At 39.9% G+C, this 12,247-nt stretch overlaps 1 protein-coding gene across 2 annotated transcripts in view; it reads left to right on the plus strand.

The window, feature by feature from the left end:
• ubtd2 (ubiquitin domain containing 2) overlaps positions 1 to 12,247 on the plus strand; it is a 100,273-nt gene that overhangs the window by 16,428 nt on the left and 71,598 nt on the right. The window contains exons 1-2 of one of the 2 annotated variants that reach the window (XM_072512126.1): positions 8,230 to 8,303; positions 10,303 to 10,418. The exons of the other annotated variant lie outside the window; for it this stretch is intronic. Of the exons in view, the coding sequence (XP_072368227.1) occupies position 10,418 (1 nt within the window). The 5' untranslated portion in view covers positions 8,230 to 8,303; positions 10,303 to 10,417. Of the gene's footprint in view, positions 1 to 8,229; positions 8,304 to 10,302; positions 10,419 to 12,247 lie in introns of those variants that run through there. 2 annotated transcript variants of the gene reach the window in all.

Below are 12,247 nucleotides of genomic sequence, written 5' to 3' on the forward strand. Positions count from 1 at the left end.
GAAATGGGCATATTTGTTGCCACTAGTTGCAAGATACATTCATATACTGCTGACTCAATGACTGCAGAGTAATATAAAAGTAGCTATTATATAGAGATCTTGTAGTTACGTAACAGAATAATGTACATCTCCAACTTAATGCCTGTTTTATGTCTGTGCCTCTTTTAGATGTTGCTTTTCTGAGATGGTTGCTGGCTGCCTGTGTATGAGATCAGTCATATACAATTAGAAGTCATGGTATTAAACCAATTGTTCTCTTACCAAGACGTCCTTATTTTAAAGTGCATATAACAGCTGAAAATCTCTTGGGAGTGCATATTAATGCAGATAATCTGCATTTATGTGCACAAGGCCAGTCACTTTATAGTCATAGTTCAATCCCCCCCACCCCCCCCCCCCCACCCCCAGGATTGCAGTGTTTATAAACTGGCCAAAGTCTTTATTCACCCATGTGTATGGGTTCAGGTTTAATAAATCCTAATTGCAATAAATCACATATTGAGAATATATAAAAGCAAATTACTGCGGATGCTGGAATCTGAAACCAAAAAGAAAATGCTGGAAAATTTCAGCAGGTCTGGCAGCATCTGTCTGGAAAGAAAAGAGAGCAGTACTTCTTCAGGGTAGAAAGGGTCATCTGGACTCGAAACATTAGCTCTTTTCTCTCTCTATAGATGTTGCCAGATCTGCTGAGATTTTCCAGCATTTTTGGGTTGAGAATATATAAAATGAGTGCTACATTGTTTTATTCTGTATGCAATTGGACTGTGTTCATTTACAGGTGATCTACAGAAGCAAAATACACTGCATTGTACTAAAAGGTGCCAAGACTAACATTGTATGGTTTTGGTAATCGGGCGAGATTACCATTCTGCTTATCTGTGCTTCATATTAAGATGGCATAGAAGAGTAATATAATTTGAGAAAATCTGTGCACAGTAAGAAGTATTTCAATTTTGAAGTTCAAATGATTTCATATCGGTTAATCAATTAAAATGTTAAATATTTTTAACACCTTGGTGGTGAAACTGGTAACTAGGGCTTCTAGGCATAGTAATGATAAACCTGACAGCATTAGAAAACATAACCCTCTATGAAATTGAAATAAATGCTATCAAATTTTGCTTTATACTGCTCCTGTGAAGTGCCTTGGGAGGTTTTATTGCGTTGAGTGCTGTACAAATAAAAGTTGTAAATATAGCTCTAAAATTTTTTAATTTCCTCATTGTAACTGAGTCATCTCACTATTTCTATAATTAATGTTATGTTTCTAACAAGTACAAACTTTCACACTACAAGTTCTGTAAATTTTCAAACCTTAAGCTGGGCTGCATGTGTAGGGAAAGATGTATGCTGTTCTTTTTTTTCTTCTCCCAGTCAGCCTGTCTGCCAACTTGCCCTTGTGGTTTAACCCTGGATGTTTTCCCCTATTACCACCATGCAATATCTTTAGTTGGCATAATAAAGGCTTGCAAACACTTTCCTAAATATCAGTTGAAAACTGAAAATTGTATGAATCTCCTGGATTATTTTTCACTAAAGTGGAGATTTTTATCATGACTTCAAACAGTGGTTGTGTCTTTTGTTCGAAACCACTTAACAATTAAGACTATTGAGCAACTGATGAAGCTGGCAGTTTTTACACAATTCTCTTAATTCCTATTTAGCTGTTGCACTCTTTTAATTCTGATCCCAGGAGCCCAGAGTTTAGAGCTGGTTACCAGTGTTTTTCCTGTTGGAATTTTTTCTATATTGGTGGGAAATCTGTTTGTCCAGTTATATCTCTTCTACAAGCATGCTGGCACCATGGAAAACTAACTTAGCATGAATTTAAGAACAGTATAAAGGCAACTTCAGATATTTGTGGGTCTAGCGTAGGATTGTAGGGCCAACCGTAACATTAATATTTATCAAGAACTGTGACATACCATCTGCTTGCCCACTGTCATGATGTCAGTTAACTAGTGAAGGGGAACCATACAGGAACTTGTCACTAAATGTGTTATGTGCCAGTCTATGCTCCGGGAACCTCTGTGTCTGAAAATAAATGTAATCATACATATGACCACATAAATTGATAGGTTGGCAAATTCAAGCACAAATTTGGGGGAAAATGAACTAGCTCTTCACCAGGTTCCTGGCTTACAGCATAAAAAAGGAACAATGACATGGGTTATATCAGATGCTTACAGTAAGTCTTGTACAGAAACTGTTTCATTCGTGCAAATCTCCCTCCCTGTCCAAGAGGAAGAGAGAGCGAAAGCTACAAACATCTTGGCCAGCCCTTGTAAACTTTTTCAAGTGTTCACAAATTTATTTATGGTTGGTTTTGTTTACTGGTTGGGACAAGATTATTACTGGCATTGCAATTGATTTTGATTCTCTATACTGTCTCTTGGATTACCCAAGGGATATGACTTTGATCATATGATCTGTATGTGGTTTATAAATGAGTCCTGCTGCACGAGCACTAAATAGGTTTGCCAGTACAATCTGAACCCAAGTTCAAATCCAAGCAAGAATCAAGTTTGAGTGATCTGGAACAATTCTTTAATAACCATGACACTTTTTTGAATACTCTCGGGATTGTGCACCAAGGCTACTGATCCACCTTTTGGAGTAACATTTGCCTATCTCTAGCCTCTTGAATATTTCCTCAGAGATCGAACAGTGAAAATAGTGAATATTGAATTTTGAGATTTCCTTTTATATTTCTTTGCACTCTTTCCCCCAACTCGCTTGGTTGGACTAGGATCCCACGATGCCTGTACATCCAAAATTGCTGTTACTTCAACCTCCATGACAATTGTTTTGCTAAACTATTTGACCAAGAAGTGACTTCAAAGCTTGATCCTGAAGGAAAGACATGCTCACACTTGCAGCTCTGTATGAGCTACCTGATTGCAGTTGACAACAGCGCTGTCTTTCATTTTTCTCCTCAGGCAACACACATGCACAACTAACTCATGCCAAAATCTGGCCATGATCAGCTGACTCCCACTGGGGGTTGGTCATTTCTTTGGGCAGGGAGCTGGCAAACTGTAACCTGCTTAATTGCCATTCCCATTGATATCAAGGTGAAGGTATAACTTATCCCATTGAATCTCGGACCTTCTTGGTGCATATTGCATCACAAACTATTTGTTGTTCCTAATGTTCAGTTGCTTCACATCGTTTTTTTTATCGGTAACTTCAATAAAGCAATTTTAGTTTGATAAGGTTTGGCTTTATAATATTGCATCTCTGATAAATGGATTTGTAAAATTGCCACAGTATTAATCAGGAGGGAAAAAAATCAATGAGTACAAAATGATCATTTAAAAATGATCATGTTTCTATAATTCAGTCTTTTTTGTTCTCACCCCTTTTGCTCTCTCCTCTCAGACAGGGAGGGAGATTTGCATGAATGGAACAGCTTCCTTCCAAGTCTTACTGACAGCATCTGATACAGCCCATGTATTTGTTCCGTTTTTATGATGTAAGCCATGAACCCTGTCTCTAAAGAGCTAGTTCATTTATCCCAAAATTTGAGCTTGAACTTGCCAACCTCTATAACTAACATCTATCAATTTATTTGATCTTAATATGATTACATTTGTTTTCCTGTCAAATACCTCCGATATATTTTGAAACTTTGTTTCACTCATTCTTTGTGGCTTTTATTGAGAATATCTTGACACTATTCCAGGGTTTTGAGTAGTACTGGTTGTGTCATTGTGATGCAGAGGAACGAAACATATAAACAGGAAGTCATGGTGTTCTCTGTGAACAGTAAGTCTTGTTATTCAGTCCTTTAGGAAAAAAATGTTTTGCTTACCTCAAAAAAAGTGGGTATTCAAGAAAGCACCGGCAGAAGGTCGTATATGCAGTAAGACTGTCATTCTTGGAGCACGCTATGATTTTTGTTTTTAATTCCCATGGAGTAAGTAGAAATTGTTTTTTTTAAATTTAGAGTACCAATTATTTTTTTTTCCCCAATTAAGGGGCAATTTAGCGTGGCCAATCCACCTAACCTGCACATCTTTGGATTGTGGGGGTGAAACCCAGGTAGAATGTGCAAACTCCACACGGACAGTGACCCAGGGCCGGGATTCGAACCCGGGTCCTCAGTCCCAGTGCTAACCACTGCGCCACCCTAGAAGAAGTTGTTACCTTGAGATGTATACTCAAGTTGTAGTCCACTATCTGGTTGAGCTTGTTCATTCAGGGAGTATTTAAGTACCATAATACACTCTGGGAAGTAAACGGTTCCATCCTTCATTGAGAGAAACTACCCTGTGCAGGGAATATCTCTTGTGGTTGTTGTACAATGGCGAAGTTGAGTTTTGTGTTCCAAAAGAGACGTCTTCGTCATTATGTGATGTTAAATTTTCCATGGTGTGCAGTGAAGGGGGTAGGAGAAAATAACTAAAATGATTGCTAAAAGAAACATCTAAAATGTAATGGTCAATTGGTGACTTTGCGGTCACTGCTTGTTCATTTGGCTTTTAACTTTTAAAACGTCTTTCAAAAGCTTGTTGATACTAGCATTATCTATTCAATCCTTATCAATTCAAAACAATATGGTGGGTCTGTTGAGATTAATTAGAGTTTAAGGCAGAACATAACACCTATATATACTGTATATGACCATGTCAAGTAACGAGTACTGATCTAGATCGAGGCAGGATGGCTGGCACACACTAAGCTCTTTCTTTTTCCTTTTTTTTCCTCTTTATTCCTCGCATATTCATAACTTCTCAAACTACACAAGCATGTTAGCAAGGGCCTACCCTTCAGAATTTCTCCACTGTTAACTACACTGAGGTCTCACAAAGTCTCCTAATTTATACCCCTTCAGTGGTGGACCTGGATGTATTATTGACGAGGCCTTTTTATCTTTTACAAAAATGTATTTTCAGAATACCCTGTAAAACAGGCTTGTCCAACCTATGGCCCACAGGCCACTTATCTGGCTTGTCAAGCACTTCTATATGGCCTGCGGACTGGTGTTCAAACTACGTGTAAGTTCAATGAATGATTCTGCAAGGAGCCGCTCCTCTGATCACAAGCCGTTTCTCTTCTCTGTTTGCTAATAAGCCTATCAGCAGCAAATTCGGGGAAACAGCATCCTCTGATCAGAGGAGCAGATGGTAGTGTTAAGGTGAGTGGCTTCTCTTTTGTTTTCACCGCACACAATCTCTCTGCCTTTGGCCACGCTCTCTCTTTGTTACCCTCCTGCATAGACACCAGCCCCCTTAAGGAGGACAGGGCATATGAGAATCAACAGCGTTGCAGGAATAGCACCCCCTGCCCATCCGGGATGTTGGGAGTCTCTGATATGATGAAGTAATGAAGTGCGTGCCTTCATAGCATCCTGAATATCTCTTCAGTAAGATGTCCAAACCTTCAGGACCCGGTTGGGGTGAGAACCTTGAGACTGGGAGTGAACCAAACAGAAACAGATTCTGTGCCCCTCTCCCCCCCCCCCCCCCCCCCCCCTCCTCCCCTCCCCAAAAGCCTATCCACAAAGCAGGCCTGAAGAGAATGAAAACCCTGGCTGAAAGGCAATTTGCACAGATCCCTACTTTTGTATGAATCTCATTGAGGCCAATTCGGACTGTATGCCACTGGAGGCAAACGCAAAGTCGGTGTTAGTTAAACCAAACTCCTTAGCTCGGCCATGGTCCCCATCCCTCCCCTGGTGACCAGGACCTGGGGCCCAGTCTGTTTCTCCAGCTCTGCTTCTTAAGCAAAGCAAAAAAGACAAAAAGCTTTATTTGTTAACGCTTATTATTTTTATTATTTTCTTTAAATTATCAATTTATTGCTTTGCCATTAGTTTTTTTTTGTGCCAATAATTATTTTGCTGAAATTTGCTCATCAGCCCCTTGATGAAAAAATATAGAGCTGTGGCCTCCCAAATGAAAAGGTTGCACAAGCCTGCTGTAAAATATCACTTTCTTTGGCAAAACCTTGATTGAAAAGCCGACCTTTAATCTTATTATTTAACCTTTGCATGTACCTTTCTGGCCTTGATCAATCCAACCTAGGCCTTGTATTATCCTTCCCTTATCCCACCACTAGCTGTTCTATCTGACCAGTTTCATCATTCCAATAAATATTCTACCTCTGGCATCAAGCAAATTCCCAAAAGTTTCATTATCCATGTCAATTCCACTGTCAGTTTATGTCTAAACTGTTTGTACGGCCTGTTAACAGGTTGTTTATAATAGCCATTCAGTGCAGGTGTTCTTATTCCTTATTTAATAATAAAACTATTAAAGCATGGGGTTGTTCACCAAAGTAACGTCTACTTCCTCACTCATGAACTTAAATATTTCAGCAAGAGTCTTCATTTGAAAAGTTAACTAAAATCTTGACACAGATTTGTAGTATGATTGTTAAATTTAAGTATCTACCAGTTGCTCTCCCACTCGGCCATGTCTGATCCTGGGCCCCTTTCGGAGCTGTGCTCAGTTGTCATTGTCTGAGCATAATCACTCCAGTAGTTTATTTCTAGAGAAACAAAACTTCTGTCCGGGAGAACAGAATTTACAGTACTACCCTATTCAATTTTTTTATTTGTTCATGGAATGTGGGTATTGTTGCCAAAGCCAGCATTTATTGACCATCCCTAATTGCCCTTGAGAAGATGCTGGGGAGCTGCCACCTCGAACCACTAGTCAAGGTAGTGCAAGTATACCCACAGTGCAGTTAGGGAGGGAATTCCAGGATTTTGACTCATTTCTAGCTCATGTATTGCTGACATACACATATATAGCTTAATTCTAACTCTGATTAATTGGTTAAAATGTTCTATTTGCTAAATATTTAATGCATAGGCTAAGATTTTACCAAAATGGATTGGACAGGCCTATGCTGCAGGTTTGATTGTGATGGCTTTCAGGGTGGGATGAACAATATCAGATTTTCTGACAGGCATCACTTTTACTTGAACAGGCTAATGGCACATGAAAAGCTTGCCCAAAGATCTCTTGTCTTGTGAGCTCAAGATCTGCTAGGGCTGTGATTGTCATTAACAGGTAAGCAATGGTAGTGCGAGAAAAGTGGAGACATTCAGTGGCTCAGCTAAGGTCATGAAGAATTGGAGGTGCTGCTGACCATATTTGGAACTAAAGCCTACCCCGTCCAATCAAGGACGGTGGGAGCTTAACAGAGGTAGGTTGCTACCATGGCATTTTAGCCAGCAGGGTTCATCGCATCTGGCTGTGAAGGAGGCAGAAATTTACTGGTATCAGCAGGGAGATGAAGTCCATTACACAGATTTCTTTTGAGGTCTCTCAGAGATGTCATCGATATGATTTGTGAACTCCCAGTTCTGTAAGTAGTTGCAAGTGCTACTACCATACATTGTAGACACCTTTTTGCACGCGCACACACTACCAAAGCAGATTGAGATACTGGTTTAGAACAGCACGGATGGTCAGCTATCCAGCGGAGAGTGCTATTTTTGCGGGGCTGACTGAGTGCTTCGATGGTGTAAACAGCCATAGATGCAGAGATTAACCATCCCCCCCAAAAAAATTTCCAGAAATTGAAGTTTTGTGGACTGCCACGTTGTGGCTGCTTCAGGATAATGCCCGTTGCGGAACGTAATGCTGTTTTTTTATGGAAACATCTGTAGATGAATAGAGTTATAGTATTGCTGTTGTATATTCATAATAAGAAGCATTAATAGTCCCATTTGCAAAACTCAGGGAGAACGCTGCCGTGTAATAAAAGCTCAGCATCCAGTACAACTTACGTTTTTTTTCGGTAGGAATGAATTTAACTGGGGCTGGATTTGTGGCATGCGGTGGCTCCACGTCCCCGGTGGGCCGGGTGTGTGGTCCAGGAGCATTTTAACCGCGGGTCTGATTAGCGTATTGCAACAAGGACTGTCACCTGTGACTGGAATCTATCGTATCGGGAGGTTGATGCCTCTCGAGACCCGAGTCGGGGCGGACGGTGCTCCAGAGGCAGTTACGGCGAGGGACGAGGAGGAGGGTTACCTGTGGGTCTCGGAGGAATAGCCCTGCTCCCCCTGGCCCAGAAGCAAACCGTGAAATAAAAATGTAATAATTTGTTCTGGCCTGCCCGCCCCAGGTTTCAGTAATAAATCTGACACTACGTCATGTTGCAATTGGCAGCAAAATTATGCTGCGGTTTGAATGATGTCATCAAATGCTGACTTTTAAGTATTTGTGAGGCGCCCATTTACGAGGACGATGCTGCCGAAAAAAATAGCAACTAAACTTTCAGTCGATGGAAATTCGAGTGGAATTAGCACCCGGCCACCCTGTTCTCACTGTGCAGGCCAGGTCAAACCATGTCTTTCTCATTTATCTTTGTCAATAAATATGCGCACTGTCATGTATCCCTTGGGTAGCTTTTAAGCTTTGTGCTTCGGTAACTTTCACATCCACAGGAATAACCATCTCCCAAGGCATTCACTGCTGATTGGTGCAGACAAAGACACTTGCGTGTCATTCGACCTGTATTTGTTAGCACCTCATGAACTGCGGTTGCTCACATAAATCATGCAGCACATTCAGAAGCCCTAAAGGAATTTCCAGCTTCATCCAGCAGCAGATTTGTTTAAAATTAGTTAAGCGTTTTAAAGTCCGTCATCAAATTAATTTGTTGCTTTTATGTTTGCTTTGTGTTTGTGCTTTACATTGGTTGCTTTCATGATTCAAGTTCCTGATGGGATATTTTCCAATTCAATCTATATTTCAAAAGTCTGATTTGATTTTACTAAGGTGCTTTTTTATTTTGCACAATGTGGCTTAATTGTAAAATTAGAACTGTTTTCAAATCCCTCCATGCCCTCATCCCTCACTAACCCTCTGCTCTGCTCCAGTCAGCCCTACATCCCTCTGAGTTTTGTGCAATTATCCACATCTAGCCTCTTAAGCATCGCCAATTTAATTACATCTCCATAGGTGGCTGTGCCTTCAGCTGCCAAAGCATTCTGGCATTCTGACCCTTAACCTTTCTATGTCTTTACTTCTCTTTCCTCCCTTATTCTTTACAACCTACCACTTTGACCAAGCTTTTGGTCATCTGCACTAATATCAGAGCAGGTCAAAGGCTAGGAATCCCAGGGCGAGTAACTCACCTCCTGACCCCACCCCAAAGCCTATCTGCCCACTTCTGATGGGCAACCAGGGATGGGCAATAAATGCTGGCCTAACCAGCGATGCCCACATCCCGTTAATTAATTTTCTTTTAAAATCTACGTATGTGACCCAGTGTCAAATGTTGGTTCACAGCGTTCTTGAGAAGCAGCTGAGAAAAAAGTTATTGTTAATATGGAATTGCAGCAATAACTGTTTTAAAACAATAGGCCTGATTTTGTGAAGGGGAAGTACATGCTGGTGGCGAACTGTCGGTGTTCATCATCATTGTCCTTCTAAGTTTCGGTGTCATCATTACCTCTCTAAATTGACCACAACTTAAGGACAATTGGCACAGGCATAGAAATGCTCAAGTGCTCTGCCACAAATTGCATGTGGCCTTGCCCAAAGCCAACAATCGCTGAAATCAGTAAGAATTTCACATCGCCTTTTGAAACCCCTTAAGTTGCACCTTGTTCAATCCGGTGTATCTGGGTTTTTAATGGCGATGTGGTTAGTAAAATTTGAGTAGCAACAGAACTGACCCTGAGAAACAGTATAATTGTGGAGTGCTGGTAAATAATTAATTAGCATATTTTGAATGTTTTAACTTCTGTCTTCTCCCATGGTTACATGCGAGTCTTTAATTTAGTCTATGAAAGAAAATATTTTTTTTTGTTTCTAGGGGTCTGTCAAAGTCCTTTGATATAATTGGCTGTTTGGGCAGCCTGATGACATCACTCCAGCTCCATGTTGTCAATGCCAAGTGAGGAATGATGCACTCAGTTACACTGCCCAGTCCTAGAGCTGAAATTCTGCCGAGAGAAATCACTGCATCTTTCGGCAAGTTACTTAATGGACAGCAGCGAGTGCTCTCCCTTCGCCATTAACTGAAAATCTGGCCTGATGTTTGAAAGAAAGTATTCCTCACTTTATCACTAATTTTTATGACAGTTAGTATAGATTGTTCGCAAATAGTAAGTGGTTATGCTTCCTGCTCATGGTAATTGTCATCAGAACACTTCCATTGCATTAAAATGTGCTCTGAAGTTACTGCAAGATGCCTACAAAATGCAGTATGACTGATTGACTGCTTTAAAGTCTGATTTATAGTGCTAAGTCATATTGTAAGTACTAGGCTGCTTGCAGCAAAATCTGCCCCTTGATGGCTGTATAACTGTCATCTTTTCAAATACCTCAGGTCATGGAAAATTGGGATTAGTTAGCAAGATACAGAAAAGTCCTGTTGTTCCAGGTGACAGAGAAGCACAGAAACAGCAGATCAAGGAAACTGCAGTGCAGCTTTATTGAGGAAAAGTAAGCTCCAATTACTACAGAGTTGTGTTCTACCAAGGCACTGTGATCTTTGTATCATCAAATAATCTGAAAGACTTGTACAGTCTGTGAATTTAAATTTTAAATAGTTATTGCTCCTGAAACACACTGCTGTCAAGATTGTCATTGCGGAAGCTTCAACAGTACACCCGGCAAAAGATCAGAGAATCACTGACAGCAACTTTTGAATCTCAGCTTTTAACTGCATTTGTGTGGATGCCAGAAGTTGTTGTCAGTTTCACAGAGTAATGCTGTAGTTACAACAGTAAAACACAGGCTAATATGTTTTCCACTTTATCTATTCCACTTGTCAGTTAATGAACAAAAGATAGCAAATTATCACTGCCTTCAAACATTTAAATTCTGGATTTAACAAATATCGAAGTGCATAACTTTGATTTCGCTAAAATTAACAATTCATACTGATCTCGGTTCCTTTTTTAAGAAAGCAGGGTAGATGCTGAAAGTATTAAGCAGGATTAAGATATTTATCCATATAAGTAAAAATGTCGTGATTTATTTACTGATTTACATTTACTGATCAGTGTGAAAAAGGTGCACAAGACTTGTCTTTGGTGTGAAGCAATATTCTAACAATCAGGGGATTAAAATAATTTTTTTAAAGGGTAAGGCTATGTGGCTGTTTGTTATGTAAGTTGGAAAAGGCAGTTATCGAGGTGTTGTTAGAATAAATGATTTATTATTTTCTGGGGACAACTACATTTGATTACTACACAAAAATGTGATATAACACTTCTGTAATTTCAAAAGACATTGAGGAAACAACATACGAAGCATTAATTTAAATGTTGCTTTATTGCACCATGGTTAAACTTGTGTAAATTTTGTGGGAAATCCTGATCTTCCCTGGGTGTCCCTGGAATGAGCATATTCAGCATGATTTCATTTGACATGACACCGAGTACAAGTCCAGTACACTGTAGAACCGGATATAAAAAATACTCAGGAAGTCTTTCTGGGTACTTTTTGAACCTGTCCACAATTAAATATTTAGACAATGTAAGTGTTGTACATTCTGCCTAAGCATTTAGCATTTAACTGCTTGGAGAGAGACTAGCCTGGCCAGGAGGATTAAAGTTTGTCAACCAGTATGCATAGGTTTTACCTGTCTGAAATCCAAACTGTATCTGCCGATTTTGAGTGGTACCTACTACCTAAATGCACCTTGAAGTACTATCAATTTTAGTTGCAAAATAGTTATAAATCTATGTTAGACGACAGATACGTTTTCCGGCACACTGCATCCCCGCCGGCAGCGGGATCCTCCGAATAATTTGAAAGACTTATACACCCCATGCCGTCGGGAAACCAGTGGGTGTGGGTGTGCTGCCGGCAAAGCGGAGGATCTCGCCGAAGGAGAATCCAGCAGAAAATGTTTTATTTTCTGCTTTGTTCACATAGGTGTTCAAGGTCAGAAATGAAGCTGGTTCTAATATTTTTATGCTGACTGACGCTCCCAGGCTTGAACAGGTTGAGCTGCCGTAGTTCATATCTATCCTACTTTATGCAGCAGATTTGTTTAGAAATAAAAGTGAATTATTTGTTGAAGTTGTACTTATTTCCTGCAGCACACTGGCATTGTTTTCATTACGTCATTTAAAAAATCGACACAGCCAAATGGTTTGGATGAAGCAGAAATAAGTTAGCCATTTGAATTAAATGAACATTTCTGCAAATTTTATTTGAAAAAAAAAATCAAATTTCTTATTGTGCCAAGAGCTAAGTATGAGTTCGCTTTGTGTGTTTCTGGTGGCCTCTGTACGATATGTGATCATTCTGTTAGAATTATT

This window comes from Scyliorhinus torazame, chromosome 7 (assembly GCF_047496885.1).
Source record: "Scyliorhinus torazame isolate Kashiwa2021f chromosome 7, sScyTor2.1, whole genome shotgun sequence".
Taxonomy (NCBI): domain Eukaryota; kingdom Metazoa; phylum Chordata; class Chondrichthyes; order Carcharhiniformes; family Scyliorhinidae; genus Scyliorhinus; species Scyliorhinus torazame.